This window comes from Antechinus flavipes, chromosome 4 (assembly GCF_016432865.1).
Source record: "Antechinus flavipes isolate AdamAnt ecotype Samford, QLD, Australia chromosome 4, AdamAnt_v2, whole genome shotgun sequence".
Classification (NCBI taxonomy): domain Eukaryota; kingdom Metazoa; phylum Chordata; class Mammalia; order Dasyuromorphia; family Dasyuridae; genus Antechinus; species Antechinus flavipes.
In genome coordinates this window covers 12,623,307-12,644,119 of record NC_067401.1, presented here as the reverse complement: position 1 = coordinate 12,644,119, position 20,813 = coordinate 12,623,307, and the positions used below count along the sequence as shown (strand labels likewise).

General features: G+C 39.8%; 1 protein-coding gene across 8 annotated transcripts in view; it reads left to right on the top strand.

Annotated features, from left to right (window-relative positions):
- The window catches only part of DGKG (diacylglycerol kinase gamma), a 257,067-nt gene that overhangs the window by 140,867 nt on the left and 95,387 nt on the right, over positions 1–20,813 (top strand). For all 8 annotated transcript variants that reach the window (XM_052000062.1, XM_052000065.1, XM_052000064.1 and 5 more), the window contains 4 exons: positions 42–116; positions 4,290–4,375; positions 5,862–5,951; positions 8,709–8,869. In XM_052000062.1, coding sequence (XP_051856022.1) covers positions 42–116; positions 4,290–4,375; positions 5,862–5,951; positions 8,709–8,869 — 412 coding nt within the window. The remainder of the gene's footprint in view (positions 1–41; positions 117–4,289; positions 4,376–5,861; positions 5,952–8,708; positions 8,870–20,813) is intronic.

Sequence of the window (20,813 nt, the reverse complement as noted above, 5' to 3'; positions counted from 1 at the left end):
TCTGTTTCTGCTTTTCTCTCCCTTCTGTTTTATTCCTATAGAATCCTTCGGAAATTACAGTACCTGCTCAACCCCAGACAAATTTACAACCTGGAGGAATCAGGGCCTATTCCAGGGTATGATGATGCTATCTCCTTTGATACTTAATAAATTTTCTCTTCTTTCCATCCCATAATATGTCATTTTCTGGTGTTCCATCTTTCCTTTCACTTCATCTTTCCCACTTATTTTTCTTTCTTCCTCTCCCTTTCTTCAAAAACTCCTCAGTTCCACCTTCTCTTTCTGGAGAGTCTCAGGAACAGATATTATTAACTGTCTCCATTTTGGAAGTAATCTCTTGACTCCTGGCAAAATAATGGGTAGGGGGGAACGGCCCTTGTCATTTATTTGATTGACAGATATGGTGGGCTGGTAAATTCCTTTCTATTGTACAAGTATTGACTCATATTCTACAAGTTGTAACCGTAAATTTAGGTAAAAATTAAATAGCAGAGTAACGACTCATATGTACAACAATTAGCTCCTCCACATTCTGGGAGTGTCAAGCCCCTGATTCGTCCACTATCTCCTCCCTGGTTTTTGTTCTTTGTCGAGGCTAATTAAGCAGAAGCAAAGCAAGCAAGGTAACCTTTAACGTTTCTAATTTGTGGAGAAGTTTCTTGGAATTACAGGTTGATAAGAAAGGACTTTAGAGGCCATCTAGCCAAATGCCCCTACTTTAAAGATGAGGAACCTGAGGTGTTTGTCCAAGCTTTAGTGGTGGGATGTTAAACCAAGGCCCCTAACTCCAGAGTCTCTGGGGATGAAGTACAAGTTACTACGGTAGCTAAAAAGAGGACCTGGATCTTTAGGATTTGTGTGTTGTTCTCCCATGAGCAGATGGATTATCAAAAGGTATATCATAGCTGATGCCCTATGGAGGCAAATCAGGGAGAGCCTCAGAACACAGTGCCTTAGACAAGAACCCAAGGAAAGACTGATTTGAAAACCAGCGTCCTTCCAAAGGGGACAGGACACACCAAGATGGGACAGAAGCCAGTAGCTCTTAGTCAGGAATGGGATATACATGGTTCAAAATACCAGGGAAGCAGGGAGACACATAGTAAGAGAGGGTGTGTTATAGTGAACAGAGCTCTGACCTTGGGCTCAAGAAGCCTTGGGTCCTAATCTCACAGGGACACTGAAAGAACTTGTGACCTTATTGTGAATCATCTAATTTCTCCAAGCCTAAGTGTACTAATCTGTAAAATGAGAATAATAATAGTCCCTTCCACACAAGATTATTATAATGGTCAAAGGAGTTAATACATATAAAAATTATTAATGGTGCCTTCCACACAAGATTATTGTAAGGGTTAAAGGAGATAATATACATAAAAATAATTAAGTGTCTTCCACACAAGATTATTATAAGGGTTAAAAGAGATAATACATATAAAAATTATTAATGGTGCCTTCCACACGAGATTATTATAAGGGTTAAAGGAGATAATACACATAAAAATTATAACGCCTTCCACACAAGATTATTGTAAGGGTTAAAGGAGATAATATACATAAAAATTATTAAGTGTCTTCCACACAAGATTATTATAAGGGTTAAAAGAGATAATTCACATAAAAATTATTAATGGTGCCTTCCACACGAGATTATTGTAAGGGTTAAAGGAGATAATACGCATAAAAATTATTAAGTGTCTTCCACACAAGATTATTATAAGGGGTAAAAGAGATAATTCACATAAAAATTGTTAATGGTGCCTTCCACACAAGATTATTGTACGGGTTAAAGAAGATGATACACATAAAAACTGCAAATTTTGAAGATATAGATAGATATATAGACAGATAGACACATATCTATATGGTAAGTTACTCTTACGATGATCAATCACTAATGCTTTTATTAAACCCCTACTATATACTAGGCAGTACAAGACCTGCACTTTGAGAAAATTGGTTTTGGCAACTGAACGTAGGCTGGACCTTGACTGAGAGACCCACTAGCAGCTATTTCAAAAGTCCAGCCTTGAGGTGATAAGGGTTTGCACCAGGTGGGAATAGTGTCAGAGGAGAATGAATACCAGTTTCAGTGTGGGCACAGCTTGCTTTCCCTCCACATTTCCCAGAAGCCCTAGTCACATGAATCCTAAGGCCTGGTACATTGGCTCCCGACAGAAGCCATTTATGTTGCTTGAGACCTTGTTAAGTTGTAGGAGTCTAAGGCCAGCATGCTGGGGACATCTACTGGCCAGGACCTATAGCTGGCGTTTTTGCGAACTGGTCAGGTTGCAGGTATTTTAGGGATGGGTTGATGTAAACTGGCAGAACAGCCAGTAGACCCTCAGGGCCCCCCGCACCTAGGCCAAGGCCTGACCCCCCAGTCACCCCTTAATAAAAGCTTGTCTGATAGGATGGAACTCCAATATGTGGTCCTGTGTCTGACATATTGAATTCCCTGTAATCTCAGACTTGTGGCTCAGAGATGTATTCTGGTCCAAACTCTTCATTCTGCAGATGAAGAAAAGGGTGTGAGTTGCCTAAATTTACTCAGATATTATTAAGCATCAAAAGTTGCATTTGAACCCATATAAATGCTCCTTACTCTGGGTTCAGTAGTTCCAAGAGCACCAGCACAAAGGACCTCAAAAACTGCACGAGAATCATAATTTGGGGGCAGACTAGATCTGTGATTTCATCCCAGTTTTGGGAGCTCCCAGGGAAGAAGCCCCTCTACCAATACAGGTGGCCAATTTCTCTGAAATCAATAGCATTAGAGATTCATCTGGGGCAGCGAGAGGTGGACTTTTGTTCCCAGGATGTGCCACGTTGGATAGATCTTCCTTACTCTGAGATCAGCTCTCTCTCCACTATGGCGCACTGCCCTTCAAGGCTTCTCCATACAAATGAACAGTATTTCATGGCTCATAAAAGTTTATTTTATTCTTAAAATGGCCCTGGGAGGTAAGTGGTAGAACAGGGATTCCTTCCCCTATTTGACCAATCAGGAAACTGAAATATCAGGGCAGGGAGAAGTGATTTGCTCAAAGTGGGGGCCAACACCCAGGTCTTTAGGCTCCTAAGTGGAGACACTTCACCATTGCATTAGTTCCAGAAAATAGTCATCTTTACCTGTGACAGAGTAAATCTCACATAAGGAAGGAAAATAATAAAAATGCTTTCAGCCTTTCTCTGTAAGACTTCTGATATTATCAGAAGAATCATTGCCTTCTGGATTTAGGGACTCAGAGATCTTCCACTTCATTCCCATCTCTCCAATTTACCAGAGAAATAGAATATAACCTCTTTGGGCCTGGCACAATAAGTGCTTAAAAGAATATAACCTCCATGAGGCTGTTTCAATTCTGTCTTTGGGCCTGGTACTTAGTGGATTACATGTTTGCTGGCTGATGAGGAAGAACCCAGGGAAAATAAACAACTTTGTGCAAGATAGAGGAAGGGAATAAGCCTCTAAGGTGGGTTTTGAACCCAGGACCTTGACTCCATCACACTACCTCAATACCATTTCTAGCACTAGTATTCAAGGTGAGTCCAGCTCCCAACCCCAGCCAATCAGTCAACAAACCTTTATTGTATTGTTTAGTCATTTTCAGTCATGTCTGACTCTTCATAATCCTATTTGGAGTTTTCTTGACAAAGATGCTATAGTGGTTGGTCATTTCCTTCTCTGGCTCATTTTATAGATGAGGAAACTGAGGTAAATAGGCTTAAATGTCTTGCCCAAGGTCCTACAACTATATCTGAGACTGGATTTGAACTCAGATTTTCCTAACTCCAGGCTGGGTGCTCTATCCACTGCAGCGCCACCTAGCAGCTCAAATATTTATTAAGCACCTGATAAATCCCAGGCACGATGCTGAGTTCTGGACTTAAAAAAAAGAGGATAACAAAAAAGCTGAAAGAACCTGTGGGTGAATAGGGGATGGCAAGCAGTTTGGGCATCCAACAGTGGCATAAGGGGAAAGAATGAAACACTTATGCAACTGAAATCACTGTCTAAGTTGCTTCCTGCATTTAAGAGACTCCTTCAGAATCTTATAATGGACAAAAGCCCCATTTAATCAACCTGAATATAGACCACAAAATGGGCCCCTCCTAATCTAAAAAGCTAAGGACCTTCCGTTTCTTCCAAATCCCTTTCTTCATCCCAGGATATACTTCTGGGGATATAGGAAAAGGAAGTTTTCACTTGAATTACCATAGTATCATCACATTATCTAGTATTATCTAGTAAACCATCTTGTTTTGACTTTTCTTGTTCTTCCCAGATTGCATTTTTTCCGCTATGTGCCAAACTTCCGCATACTCATTTGTGGAGGAGATGGGACTGTCGGCTGGGTACTGGATTGTATCGGTAAGTAACAAAGTGGGAAAAAAGGGGATGATGGTGAGTGAAGGGCAGAGTCCCTATTTGAAAAAAAAAAAAAGGAAAAACCTAGCATGGACTATATTACTAATATAATTATAGCTCACATTTGTAAATAGAAAAAGAATGGTTGCCTCTCCTGTTTAGAGAAGCAGACTAGAAACTCAAACTAGAAAGGGAAATCTGATTTCCCAAGAGGTCATACAGAAAGCTTCTGGAACTTGAGCGAGGATGAGAGAGGAAAGACTTAGGGAACCGGCTACCTTCAGAAATATATCACTGGAACATAGATCTGGAGCAGGGTTCTTAGGCTTTTTCATGTTTTGGATTCCTTGAGCAACAGTCTGGTAAAGTCTATTGAACCCTTCTCAGAATTATGTTTTAAAATGATAATTTATGTAAAACGATATACACAATAAAACATGGAGGATTACAAAGGAAGCCAATAATATTGAAATAAATATGTAATACTTTTTCCATTCAAGTTTATAGATATCTGATTTCTGTCAAGGAATCCATGAACCCCAAGTTTAAAAATCCTGAGACTTTAAGGCCTCTCCAAACCCCCTTTTATAATCAAGGAAACTGAGGTCCATAAAAATTGAGTGAGATCACAAAAATTAATGAAAATCCCAATGAAGAAACTCCCTTTATCAATGTAATCCACTATTTGGTGACTTAGCATGTTAGTGACGCCCAAAGCCCTGAGCTTTGCCCAATATGTGTACAGGGCAAGGCCTGAACACAGATTTTCCTGACTCCCCTGCCAGCTCTTCTATGCCATTATGAAATACTGCCTCTTACTCGGTTTGCTATAAGAACAATGTCCCCATAATTACCGTGAAAGGTAAAATGGGCAGTTTGGGGAGAGAATGGACACCTCTTCACTAGAGCTTTTAGAATGGAAGCTGACTGGCCAACTGTCAGGTCTGATATAAAGGATGATTGAGAAAGAGCTAGATTCAACAGTCTAGCTCCTTCTGAGAGTGAAGTTCTGATTCCTCAGGCAGTCACAATAGAGGCAAGTATCCCATGATGAGGATTTTCATGGTGACTGATGACCGTTGGCAATGCCAATTTTGGGGTTTTCACTGAGTGTCTCCTTCCCCCAGGAGCCAAAATACAAAGTCGTTATTCTTTTCATAGTTGGTCATTATCTTCAGTGACTAAACTAAATAATGGCTAGGAACCATCAAATAGAACTACACCCACTTTGATTCTAACAGGTTTGCTAATCCAATACAGATAATTTTACCAGCTAAGAAAAAATAATGTATTTCCAACTTGGACTACATGTTGGGATAACTATGGGGATCCAGAGCCCACTGTTTCTCTTTTTGGTACTATCTTAGCTCTCTCTAGAATTATGAATTAAGAGTCAATCACTGATAAGAACCAGTGATTCATGGGATTGCACCCATTGGCCAAATCTGATGCTCTCTCATATCAGTGCCTTTTATTCCTTGATTCACAGACAAGGTTAATCTTGCCAAATATCCGAAAGTGGCAATCCTGCCTCTTGGAACAGGAAATGACCTTTCCAGGTGTCTCCGTTGGGGAAGAGGTAAGCTTTCATTCCCATTGGGGATCTATCCATAGAGATAAGAATCTAACTTAATTACATTAATAAGGATAATATAGAAAATTGCTGTGAGCACATCTTCAAACTTCAGCATAATAGGAATAAGGAGAGACCCTCCTCACTATTACTTTTATTATTGTTATTGTCATTATTATTGTTTATACCCTTGTCGTTATTTTGTTTTTCTAATCTTTATATTCAATGAAATTCAGATAAAGATGATTCTGAGATAAATTGCTATACTGTAATTATGCATTAATGTTTAATGGTTGATGTTTTATTATTAATGATTATTAACAATAATAATTGATAACAATTAGCCATGCACAAGTGTTTCATTAAGCCCTCCACTGTGTTCCAGTGCTAATGAGATTTCAAAGGAAAAAAAGACATTTCCCACCTTCAAAGGGCTTATATTCTATTGGAAGAACAAATGTAGTGATTGAAGTTGGGGCACTAATATATGGGGAGGGACCAAGAAGAGCTTGTCACTTGAAGAAAGTGTCACTTGAATTTAATCTTAAAGAGAGTTAGGGACTCCAAGGAGAGGAAACAAGGTGAGCCCAGTGCACCAAGAGAACAAGAGTGCGTTCCGGGAATGCTGAGAGCCTGGACAAAGGCTGCCTTGGGTATTGGATGGGTCAGAAGAGGGAGAAGTAGAATATGAGTCCTCTGGACAAAATGTCTCATCACCACTACTATCCCCACTCAAAAATATTAGTAAATAAATAACCTAGTTTCCTCCCCATTGTACCACACTGTCTCATTTCTCATTTATGATAGGACTCAAACCATGGAGAGCTCCTGTTATTTGTAAGGTATATCATCCCTCCCTCACTCCTTCCCCCAGTCAATGAATTCAAAATCTGTTATTGTCTTCCTGTGGTAACCTAGGTGGCAGGTGATTTTTACCATTGACTCCATTCTATTCAATCTGCATTCAGTCAGTGCCTCCTCAAATCTCACCTTCTATGATTTCCTTTTCTGGTTCCCCCTATCCCATGCTTGTGCTTTCCCTCTGAGATTCCCTCTCCTCTGTGTACTCTATAGCTATTTTCTTGCTTTCATTTTAGCACCCAGCCCAATTAAAATATGAGCTCTTTGAGAACAGGAACTGTCTTCTGTCTTTGTGTCCCCAAAACTTTGCACAATGCCTAGCATACAGTAGGCACTTAATAAATGCTTGTTGACCAATACTGATGAAGCACTCACTAGTTGCAAGCCCTCGTACTCATCACCAAACAAATTACCAAGGTCTTGAAAGACATCATTTGTACACCAAAGCCACAGGCATACAGGTATCCCTTGGAGCCCATAACCAGGTAACCACCCCTGACACAGCACCCGAGAGTGTTGACTCGAGTATATTTTTGCTGCTGTTCTCGCTCAGTCATTTTCAGTCAAGTATGACTCTTTATGATCCCATTTGGGGGCTTCTTGGCAAAGATGCTGGAGGGGTTTGCCATTTCCTTCTCCAGCTCATTTTTACAGATGAGGAAACTGAGGCAAAAAGGTAAAATGACTTACCCAGGATCACAACTAGGAAGAGTCTGAGTCCAGGTATGAATTCAGGAAAATGAGCCTTCCTGACTCCAGGCTCAGTGCTCTATCCACTCTGTTGCCACTTAGCCACCCTAAAAAATTTCCTTACTTACCAATGTGAATTAGCATCTTCTCTGTAAGTCTTGACGAGTTGCCTGGGGATCTGAAAAGTTAAATAACTTGCCCAAGATCACACAGCCGTGAAGTATAAGAGGTAGGGCCTGACCACAACAAGTCTTCCTGACTCAGAGTTCAATTCTGTATCTCCTATGATTAGAATCATTATTATTAGCAATTATAACCTGAAAGGCCACATAATTCTTGGGCTTGCCACCAAGAAGCCTTGCCTCAGAGACTGTATGACCCATAGTTAATCACTCATCTCCCACTGCCCTCAGGAAATGTTCTAGGACCCAAAGATGCAGAGCAAGGGCTAGCTGCATTGATTAAGAGAGCATCCTCCCCAGGAGTTCCTGTGTCAGTGAAATCACAAGCTCAATTCATGTCCCTTTTATCAGCTGAACAACTTGTTCATCAAGCACAAGTAATCAAACCAACAAGAGAAAGATCATATTCTTCACCAAAACTCTTCACCTTTACCAGGCAGAACTAGATAAATTAGCCAGCAAAAAGCAAGCAAAGGAAAAAATGGTTTTCTACGTCCCATTCAGGAATTGACCCAAGTTCCAACATCATTGGACTTATAATTTTCCCCTTTCTTTTCTTTTCTCTTCTTTTTTTTCTTTCCTATAGTCCTACAGACTTTTTTTAAAATTCATTTTGCTCCATAGCACATTCCTTATTTCCTTGAATGTTTTAAATTTATCACTTTCTAAACTCAAGATATTCCACTAGATCAATAGAACTAAAATGTATTCAACTGTTTTCAAACTGTTGGGTGTAGAGATTGTTTACCAGTTTTTGCTGTTATAGTTAACATAACCCAGTTGTGGGTGATTTAAAAATTATATTTAGTTCTTTTTCTTCTCCCCTCTTATGATATTTTGGGGAGAGATACCTAGAAATGATATGACCAGAACAAAATGTATAATCTGTCTCCTGATCCTTATTAAGGCCATATTGTTCTTCACAACATTTGCATCCTTTTGCCCAATTGCCAATAATGTATTGAGAGTGTCTTTGTTGACATGTTAATTGTTTCTAGTGTATTGGCTAATATAATACGATGCTCCCCAGGTTACGAAGGTGGCAATTTGATCAAAATCCTAAAGGACATTGAGCAAAGTTCTGAGGTGATGCTGGATCGGTGGCACCTTGAAATCATCCCTAAAGACAAGGACAATAAAGGGGACCCTGTTCCACACTGCGTGTTCAATAACTATTTCTCTATTGGTGTGGTGAGTTGATTAAGGATCTTCTTTCCCTTCTAATGAAGGAACGACTGATGAGGAAAAGTTAGCATCCATGAGTATCTCCATTTCTTTCTGTCTTGGCTTCCCATTTGTGTCTGCTCCGGCCCTTTCCCTAATTTTGGAACCAGTTTGTTCACTGTCAAAATATACTTGACCTCTAGAGGTACACACATATCCTAATAAATTGATCATAAACCCAGATTAGTAAAAAATAATAATAATAATCAACTAAGATTGGAGTTTTTCAAAAGCAAAGTTTACTCTAAGACAACAATATAATTTGAAATGATTCTGAAGATCTACAGAAATGAATGAGGTGATGGAGTTTGATTTTTTAAAAAGGCAATGCTATATAATGGAAATGGCACTGTTTCCCTGGGACCAGGAAAAACAAGGAGAATGTAATTTGTTTGAGGACAGGGACTGTTGCATTTTTATCGCCAACATTTAGCACAGTGTTTTGCATATAGTAGGCACTTAATAAATATACCGTTAATAGTCTAGAGGAGATCAGAGCTTCAACCCTAATTAAGCCAGTCTTTTACTTTCTTTGAGCCTTAGTCTCATCAGCTATAAAAATGAGCAAAATTTTTGGAAGGAAGGAAGGAAAGAAGGAAGGAGGGAAAGAAGGAAGGAGGGAAAGAAGGAAGGAAGAAATGAAGGAAGGAAGAAAGGAAGGAAGAAAGAAAGAAAAGAGTAAAGGGAAGAAGGAAGAGAAGGAAGGAGGAAAGGAGAAAGGGAGAAAGATAGAGAAGGAAGGAGGAAAAAGGAAGTATTGGGAAAGAGAAAAAGGGAGGGAGAAAGGGAAGGAGGGAGGAAAAGGAAGGGAGTAAAGGGATAAAAAAGGAAGGGAGTAAAGGGAAGGAAGGAAAGAGAGACTTAAGGGGGTATCAGAGGATAGCCAAAATCATAAAAGAGAAACATAACTGGAATATACATGTACCAATTTTAATATTCATTTGGAATATTGATTTCTTAGGAGCTCTATTAATAAAAATCTGGTCAAGGGGTTTGAATGAGCTCAGAGCTCAATATCTGAGGTAACCACCAAGGGGCGCTTTACCTAAAGCTGGTGCTCTTACAGGCATCATTAAGCTCAGGCTAATTCCTCCATCATGCTGCAGTTTCAAGGCTGGCCACTAGAGATCACTCAAGTCTGCAAATGTCTGGTCACTTTCTCCAGACATGAAGGCTCCCGATTCCATATTTCAAAAGTAGCTAAAACAAACAAACAAAAATCCTCTCATTATCCTACCCTCCCGGTTCAATCCTAGAGATGAAATATTGATCAAATAGTACAATATGAAATTTATTTTGTATATTCTCAACCCCATGTAATATTATACTCTCTTCGAGCCCTTTCTTTTTGTATTCAAAGCTTCAATGCCTGATCATGTCACTTTCATACAACGGATTTAAAAATGCAAAAGAAAATTGATTTGTTTCCCCTCCTATCTGACTCCTCCCCAATCTTTGATTCAGATGATAATATTTTCCTAGCATGAACGCCCTTAGCTAATAAAGAAGAATGGGGAGATGAAAATTCATTACCATTCTATCTCATGCTTAAGGATTCAGGTAAAGAAAGAAAGTGACCTTCTTCCCTCTCCCTTTGGGACTGCTAGAGTCACAGTAGCTGTCGGTCGATCTGGGCCAATATTGGCTCTGATCTTCATTGCCCTGAAATATTCCCATAATTCATCTCTCAACCTCCCAGCACTGCCTGTTTTAAAACAAAAAGTCAGAATGGCCAAAGAGAGAAAAGGGAACAACAAAACTGAGTCTTTTTCTTCATATCACAAAGAAGTCTTCTTGGTCCTTTGGGTCAATCCCACTTCCCTTGAGAAGTTAGGTACAGTCTCGTTTGTTTGAGTGCATAGAATGTTTCTATACATGTGTGTTCCTTGGTGGTTGTCCTTCCTTCTCAAAAAGGACTAAAATGACATCACTATGTTACAGGCAAGTCAGCTAGCTGTCTGACTGTGGCTGATCAGACCAATACAAGCTGTGCTGCATTGAACATATGAATGTCATGTATGTATATATGTTTATGTGTATACTATGTCTATCTGTACAGGTGTGATGTCGTTCCATGTCGTGCAATCGCCTCTCTGTAATTTAGAGTCAGAATTGCCTGGATACGGAGACATTGAGTGACATATGGCTAGGAAATTGGTCATTGGCAAGTCTTGAACCCTGGTCTTTATGACTCCAAGGTCACCCCAATATCTTCAATACCCTCTTGCCCCCACTACTTCTTACTCTGAGATATTAAACTCAAGGCTGTGCCTGCAAAACTTGGAGCCTGAACCAGATCAGATTAAAGCACAATTGGATTAACAAAATATTATTACAATATGACATCGATGGTGTTACTTTGTGGTTTTCTAAGTTCATAAACTACAAGCAGGGATTTCTACTTGAACCCGACATCCCTGAAAGATTTCTTATTCTCCATCCATGCCCCAGGGCTTCTTTCGAGGTCTTGGATGACCACTCTTTGAACAGCAGCCAGAGCACAGCTGCCCAGGTCACAAAACTGCCTCCCAGCTGAATCGCCTAAGCCTGACTTAGTCCCAGTTGTCCAACTACTAAGTATCAGAGGTCGACTTGAGGGAGGGTCTTCTAACTTTGAAGTCTAAGATCTTCATGGGCCAGGATGTTGCCTCCCCAATGCTCTTTTGCAGCCTTGTGTTCGGGTTCTACTCCCCAGGTTAATCCAATCAGCCATCATGAGACATGCTATATCTTGACCCCCAGAGTGATGTCATTTTGATCCTTTTCAGGAATAAAGGTCAACAATCAATCAACCAACTCTGTTCCATGGGCTGTATGACTCTTTAGCCTCTTGGTGCTGCAGGAAATACTCTTAAGATCATATATTATGGGACAGATAGTTGGGACAGGAGAACTTGAGTTCAAATCTGGTCTCAGACACTTACACTTCCTGGCTGTGTGACCCTGGGCAAGTCATTTAACCCCAATTGCCTCAGCAATAATAATAATAATAAAACAACCATATAATACAAAGATGGTACCAACCTGCCTTGGTAGAAGTCATTCTCCCAGAATTCTCTATGCTAATAAACCACCGGTCCAGTCTCCACACGCTCCAATCTTCATTGAGCAGCATCTGACACATCAACCAAGTACCCTTCCCTCCAAAGCACTTCCTCTCTAGGTTTCCATGGCATCTTCACCCTTGGATCCATTCCTATCTCTCTGAATATTTCTCTCTGCCTCCTTTGTCCTCATCTTCTCCTTCCTGTCATCTAATGGAGGCTGTTGCTCGAAATTCAGTCTTCAGCATCCTCTTCCATGCTTTTTCTGTGTCCCATCTTAAGATTTTATCTCTGTCGCTGACCTCTCATCTGAAGTCCAGTCTCATATCTCTCCTTCTACATCGTCTCAGATATTCATTGTTCTTTGTTTATTTTTCATGAATATCAGAGATCTCAAGTCGCAAACTAAATGGGTCGCCTCCTTTAACCCCCAAACCAGCTTTCCCTGTCCCATTTCCATCAGTGTTGCCACAATCTCAGCCACTGAACCTTGAAATCATTCCTAATTCATGCATCCCCTTCATTCTTTGTGTCCACTTGGTGATCAAGTCAACATGTCATACTGGGAAAAAGCAGTGGATTTGAAGTCAGAGGCCCTAGATTCAAATCCTAGCCCCTTCTTATTTCCTGTGAGACTTTAGCCAAGCCAAGCCATGCAATCTCTATCACCTTAAATGTCTTGATCTATAGAATAAGAGTCCAGATAAGCCAGATAAGCCCAAGAGTCTCTGCTAGCCCCAAGTCTATGACCTGATGAACCTGTTAAATCTTCCTTCATGATATCCCTTCGTGACTTCACCTCTCCAAGCCCCATACAACTGATTGACTAAACTGTATACTGCAGAACAACTATTGATCTGCATTGGCAAGTGGGGCTTCCTCCCCCAGGGATTTCTCTAAACTAATGGAAATCACAGGACTGGACCCTTCCCCCCAAAATGTTCTGTCCTTCTTCCCCTTCCTCTTCAATTACATTCCCACAAACTTAATTCCTGACTTCTCACCTAGGTACCACAACCACTCCTTTATTAGGTTGTCTGCCTTCAGTCAGACAATCAACAGACATTTATAAAATACCCACTCTGTGTCAGACATTATGGTCATTATTTTACTTGATCTTCTCACAATCCTGAAAGGTAGATGTTTTTTAACATAGATTGGCTAGATGACTTGCCCAATTAAATGTCTGAGGAAGGATTTGAACTCGGGTTTTTCTCACTATTCCTCTACTTAAAGTATGCTTCCTTACTTCTTCATTTCTAACTGGAATAAATATATAGCCCGGAGTGCTTTATTTTTCATCATATTAAGTGATATTTAAGACAGAATGTTAAAGGTACCTCTGCAATCTGCCATCACTGTGCTATTCCTTAAAAAAAATCAGTCACCTTCCTTTGCTCAAAATTCTCCTGAGTTTCTCCACCATTAACAAAGTCAGAATTCATTAATCAATCAGCAAATCCAGAAGAACGGATGAAACATTTGCCAAGTGGCCAGCTAAGCCCCGGGAATGTAACAAGCATGTCAAGCCCTTTCCAAGGGCCTACTTTACTCCCAGCCTCCCACCACTCCTGTCTCACTGGTTCTCACCACTGGCACTCCTCCAACTTTCCCAAAGGGACACAGAAAGAGGCTGGGGTTTGATGTCAGGGCACGGGGGCTTCATCCTGGCCTTCTGCTTCTGAGGCCACATGGGCCAATCGCCTCCTTCTGGGAGGAAAAAACCTGGACCTTGTCTGAGATCACCCAGTAGTAACAGAAGAAAATTTCAAATTTGGATCTTCTGGCTCAAATCCAGCTTCCTCCCTGGTGCCATTCTGCCTCTCAGTCGTGACAAATTTCTGGAAACCGAGTCATACCATCCTCATTTATCTCCTCCTGTACTCAGGGCAGTGCATCTACCAGAATTCCATAAATACTCACTGGATAAAGGAAATAGGTGCATCAATTAATTCATTAAGTGGTTGGTCTAGCAACTGAACACTCATCACCCAAATGCTTAAGAGCCACTAATAGATTAATTAGAAGTCAGGGTTAGTTAATCCTGGCATGTAATTAATTTATTGAAGAAATACAAAGCCTTATCTTCCCTTGGGGAAAAGACTCAACTAAAATGTCAGAGCGTTGTTGACCACATGTTCCAGCCAGTGGATTTGGATAGTGCCAGTTTAATTGAATCATAGGCTACACACAATGAAAGACTTCTGCCATGCTCGCCTAACTTTTTTTATTTGTTGTCTTGCCTTTGAAGGCATTTGGGTTTAAGTGACTTCAACAGCCAATATTTATTGAGGTCACATTTGAACTCAGGTCCTTCAGGTCCATTGCTCTATCCATTGCAGCGCCACCTAGCTAATTTCTCTCAACATTTTTGATCCATGTCTCAAATTCTTAATTAATCCTTCCTTTCTCCTAACATTTTACTACAAGGTCATAGCAACATATTCACTGATTAATGTGTTTACTGATATTATATATCACATATGATGCATATAATATATGATATATGATAATAAGGTCATAGCAACTCGACTGAGAATAGAAAAGGACTTTAGTTCATCCTTATTGCTTTGGTTTTTTCCAACCTCTTCATTATAAAAATGTGGATCAGGTAAAGTCAGGAGAGATCAGGGACTGGATACAGAGTCAGAAAGATTCAAATCACATAAAGATACTTACCAGCTATGTGATTCTGAGCAAGTCACTCAGCCTCCGTTCTGAGATCCCAAACTCTGTGACTCTTCGCCATGACTTGTCTAGCCATGATCCTCTACTTCTTTTCACCGTGCTCATTATCTTAGCTCCAAATCCTGCAGGGTAATCCTAGGATATCAGCTCAAAAGCTTAGAGGAACCATAGAATTCTCTCCCTTTACATATGGGGAAACTGAGGCCCAGAAAGATTAAGCAGTATTACCCAAGATCACACACGTAAGGTCACAGAGTTAAAAGGAAATGTCAGTAATTATTTAGTCCATTGGGATTTCCATGGGGGAAGGGACGAGGTCACAGAGCTAAAAGGCAATGTCAGTAATTATTTAGTCCACTGGGATTTTCATGGGGGAAGGGACTCGAGAGATCCTCCTGCAGAGCTAATCTGCCTTGGCCATCACATGGCAGATCTTTTCTGTGTTTGCATGCTCATTCTTTCCCATTTGAAAAGGGCCACTCTTGACAAAATCAGTTAGCGCCATCCAGCCCGGACTGAGCCCTGGTCTGACATTTGCAGATGGCCTTGCTCCTTATTTGACTTCCTAAACTTTGGAGGGCTACGTGCGTTAGATGGATTTTTTTTCCCTAAGCCAACGTGTGGGGAACCAGCCTACCATTTACATCCCTGTTTGTACTGATTATCAAACACCCTAGGCAAAGAAGCCTTGTAAATACTGCACTGTATCTGTGGGAGTCGGTACAAAGCATTATTGACAAATGTTTGCTGCCTGTCATTTGTAAAGAGGCTGCCGTTCCCCAACCAGCCGTAGGGCCAGTGGGCTCGGCTATTTTTCCAGGGGCGATGATGAGTTTGCCCTACAAAATCCATACTCCCCTTCCCGGTCCCATGAAGACAAAAAGCCCTGGATTTCCCCTCCTCACCAGGGATTGGGGTCCAGAATCTGCTAGGGACAGAACCAAAGTAAAGCGTCCATGCCCAAGCCTTACTGCTCACTGCTGTTTTTCCTGAGTGCCATTCTACACAAATAAACAGATAAGTCTTTCAGGCTTAATAGGGATCCGGCATTCCATTCATGGTCCCTTTGACTGATGCCATCAGCGGTTGAGGGTTTCAGACACCCACCTCCCCCCACTTCCCCTGGCATCTTCCTCCCCATCGTTTATTTGAGGTTTACAGAAATGCCAAAGCATCAGGGGTATCAGTGACAGGAAGTTTTGATTACAGCCTAATTCCTGGGCGATTTGTAACTCTGGAGTCCCCAGGGACCTCGCATGGCCCGAGCCCTTAAGGTAAGGAAAGGACAACTAGTCTCTGGATGGGGGACGCACATTCCGAAAGCTATTAATAGGGGGAACCGAGGACTGGAGGGAAATCTCATACCCCCATTTCCAATCAACTGTCCCATCGGGAAAAGAACAGAACTCGAGGGCTGGAGCGCTGAAAGGTTAGCCACTAGGTAAGGAACGTTTTGGCCGTGACAACTCGTGACATAGATAAAAATAGAAAATAGCCCTTTCTGTGATGATGACAATCTGACCATAAAACAGAGGGTGCAAAGAATCACCCAGCTTCCAGAACGCTGGCAAGCATTAATTTAATTGTTCACATTCTAAATGTGCCGTTTTTACCCATCGATCAATAAGCACAGACGCTACTGGAGGAAATTAGGAGGAAATGACTCATAAACATATTGGCATTCTTGCCACATATGAAAACAAGATACAGAGAAGCTGCTGCAGAGGGGCACCCCTCATCGAGGGGACCATGGAAGTTCATTTTGTCTCGTATTCAAAAGTAACTAAGAAACATCATTTCATGGGATTTTTGTCCATCTTGAACTGTGAAAACAGTTCATAAAATTAGAGATTTAGAAAGGGACCTTAAAAGTCATTGAGTCCACCCCTCATTTAATAGATGAGAAAGACCCAGGTCCATGGAAGTTAAGTGACTTCCTAAGTTCGTGGACATGTATGACACTAGATGGGAGCTCAGAGGCCATGCAGTCCACCCTTCATTTTAGAGCTGAGAGCTTGGAGACCTAAAGGGTTTAAGTGAAAGCCTGGGTCACTATCTGAGTGTCTGAGGTGAGATTTGCCCCTAAGTCTTCCTGACTTTTCTGATCCATCCACTGAAACTCCTGCTCCAGTTTCTCTTGTAAAAGATAAAGAAGTAGAGACATTCATCTCACAAAGATGGGCATGGAAGGATATTGAAGGAAAAAAATGTTGGAAGAGATGGCTCGGGATAATTAAATGAATGAGGCCAAGGGCTCATATGCTAGCCACTTGTCAATAGAGTCAGTATTTATAAATATATATAATTTACATAAATAAGTAAATAAAATTAGAGAGTCAGTTTGGTGTAGTGGACAAAGCACCCAACCTGAAATCAAGATGAGTTCAAATCCCATTTTGATACTTACTAGTTGTCTCTCTGAACCTCAGTTTCTTCATCTTCATCTATCAAATGAAGAGGGTGAACTAAATCCAGCTCCAAATCTGTGATCTTCTGATCAATGAGAGAGTTTGAAGGCACTGGATGTCCAAAGCATATGTGCATGTACAATTTTTTTTTAATCTCCTTGGATGAAAGCTATATCTTGATAAGCAACTAGTTACTGACTTAGAAGTCATTTCAACATTGGCAATTCATGGGTAGTTAGGTCACTGACTAGTTAGAAAATAGGTCAAAATAAAAACCACATTTGAAAAAAAAGATAGAGTCGAGATGGAGCTACTATGGGTTCCAACCTGACTTATTCTAAAAAAGCTGCCAATTCAGAAAAAGTAACAAAAGAAAAGCCATCACATCTGACACTCTGTCCTGCTGAAGCTTGACAACACCAAACAGTCGCCACAACCGAGAGGTAGAACACCTACCCCAAATTACCTTGGACAGAAAACTTTTCAGTTCTTAGCCAAGTGAAGAGTTGGGTCAACCAAAAGCAAATACCAACTCATTTGTAAATATTTTGCAAGATGATATTGGAAGATAAGGAGCATTGTCGCCTCCCAAAAGCAGCGGAAAAGAAATTCAGTCTAAAGAGAACTTGGCGTGAAACCTACTTAACCAATATTTCCAAGGGAATTTGTCACTAAAACAGGAACGAGGGCAACAATATACCTAAGATGCAAAAGAGCTGCCAGTGTTTCTTTTAAATTTTTTATTTAATAATTACATTATATTGACACTCATTTCTGTTCCGATTTTTTTTCCCCTCCCTCCCTCCACCCCCTCCCCCAGATGGCAAGCAGTCCTTTATATGTTGGATATGTTGCAGTATATCCTAGATACAATATATGTTTGCAGAACCGAACAGTTCTCTTGTTGCGTAGGGAGAATTGGATTCAGAAGGTATAAATAATCCGGGAAGAAAAACAAAAATGCAGATAGTTCACATTCGTTTCCCAGTGTTCTTTCTTTGGGTGTAGCTGCTTTTGTCCGTCATTTATCAATTGAAACTCAGGTCTCTTTGTCAAAGAAATCCACTTCCATCAAAATATGTCCTCATACAATATCGTTGTCGAAGTGTATAATGATCTCCTGGTTCTGCTCATTTCACTTAGCATCAGTTCATGTAGGTCTCTCCAAGCCTCTCTGTATTCATCCTGCTGGTCATTTCTTACAGAACAATAATATTCCATAACATTCATATACCACAATTTACCCAGCCATTCTCCAATTGATGGGCATCCATTCATTTTCCAGTTTCTAGCCACTACAAACAGGGCTGCTACAAACATTTTGGCACATACAGGTCCCTTTCCCTTCTTTAGTATTTCTTTGGGATATAAGCCCAATAGAAACACTGCTGGATCAAAGGATATGCACATTTTGATAATTTTTTGGGCATAATTCCAGATTGCTCTCCAGAATGGTTGGATTCGTTCACAACTCCACCAACAATGCATTAGTGTCCCAGTTTTCCCGCATCCCCTCCAACATTCATCATTATTTTTTCCTGTCATCTTAGCCAATCTGACAGGTGTGTAGTGGTATCTCAGAGTTGTCTTAATTTGCATTTCTCTGATCAATAATGATTTGGAACACTCTTTCATATGAGTGGTAATAGTTTCAATCTCATCCTCTGAAAATTGTCTGTTCATATCCTTTGACCATTTATCAATTGGAGAATGGCTTGATTTCTTATAAATTTGAGTCAGTTCTCTATATATTTTGGAAATGAGGCCTTTATCAGAACCTTTAACTGTGAAAATGTTTTCCCAGTTTGTTGCTTCCCTTCTAATCTTGTTTGCATTAGTTTTATTTGTACAAAGGCTTTTTAATTTGATGTAATCGAAATTTTCTATTCTGTGATCAGTAATGGTCTCTAGTTCATCTTTGGTCACAAATTTCTTTCTCCTCCACAAGTCTGAGAGATAAACTATTCTATGTTCCTCTAATTTATTTATAATCTCGTTCTTTATGCCTAGGTCATAGACCCATTTTGATCTTATCTTGGTATATGGTGTTAAGTGTGGGTCCATGCCTAATTTCTGCCATACTAATTTCCAGTTATCCCAGCAGTTTTTATCAAATAATGAATTCTTTTCCCAGAAGTTAGGGTCTTTGGGTTTGTCAAACACTAGATTGCTATAATTGACTATTCTGTCTTGTGAGCCTAGCCTTTTCCACTGATCCACTAATCTATTTCTTAGCCAATACCAAATGGTTTTGGTGACTGCTGCTTTATAATATAATTTTAGATCAGGTACAGCTAGGCCACCTTCATTTGATTTTTTTTTCATTAATTCCCTTGAGATTCTCGACTTTTTATTGTTCCATATGAATTTTGTTGTTATTTTTTCTAGATCAATAAAATATTTTCTTGGAAGTCTGATTGGTATAGCACTAAATAAATAGATTAGTTTAGGGAGTATTGTCATCTTTATTATGTTCGCTCGGCCGATCCAAGAGCACTTAATATTTTTCCAATTATTTAAGTCTGACTTTATTTGTGTGGAGACTTTTTTATAATTTTGCTCATATAATTCCTGACTTTCCTTTGGTAGATAGATTCCCAAATATTTTATGGTATCCACAGTTATTCTGAATGGAATTTCTCTTTGTATCTCTTGCTGTTGGGTTTTGTTGGTGATGTATAAAAATGCTGAGGATTTATGGGGATTTATTTTGTAGCCAGCTACTTTGCTAAAATTATGAATTATTTCCAATAGCTTTTTGGTAGAATCTCTGGGGTTCTCTAGGTATACCATCATATCATCTGCAAAGAGTGATAGTTTGGTTTCCTCATTGCCTACTCTAATTCCTTTTATATCTTTCTCGACTCTTATTGCCGAGGCTAGTGTTTCTAATACGATATTAAATAATAATGGTGATAGTGGGCAACCTTGCTTCACTCCAGATCTTACTGGGAAAGGTTCCAGTTTTTCCCCATTGCATATGATGCTTACTGATGGTTTTAAATATATGCTCCTGACTATTTTAAGGAAAAGTCCATTTATTCCTATGCTCTCAAGTGTTTTTATTAGGAATGGATGTTGGATTTTATCAAATGCTTTTTCTGCATCTATTGAGATGATCATGTGGTTTTTGTTTGTTTGGTTATTGATATAGTCAATTATGCTAATAGTTTTCCTAATATTGAACCAGCCCTGCATTCCTGGTATAAATCCTACTTGGTCATAGTGTATTATCCTGGTGACAATTTTCTGTAATCTTTTTGCTAATATTTTATTTAAGATTTTAGCATCAATATTCATTAGGGAGATTGGTCTATAATTTTCTTTCTCTGTTTTCAGCCTACCTGGTTTAGGTATCAGTACCATATCTGTGTCATAAAAGGAGTTTGGTAGGACTCCTTCAATCCCTATTTTTTCAAATAGTTTATATAACATTGGAGTTAATTGTTCTTTAAATGTTTGGTAGAATTCACATGTAAATCCATCTGGTCCTGGGGATTTTTTCTTAGGGAGTTGATTGATAGTTTGTTCTATTTCTTTTTCTGAGATGGGACTGTTTAGGATATTTACTTCTTCCTCTGTTAGTTTGGGCAAGCTGTATTTTTGGAGGTATTTTTCTATTTCATTTAAGTTGTCGAATTTATTGGCATAAAGTTGGGCAAAGTAACTCCTAATTATTGCTCTAATTTCCTCTTCGTTAGTGGTGAGTTCTCCCTTTTCATTTTTAAGACTAACAATTTGATTTTCCTCTTTCCTTTTTTTAATCAGATT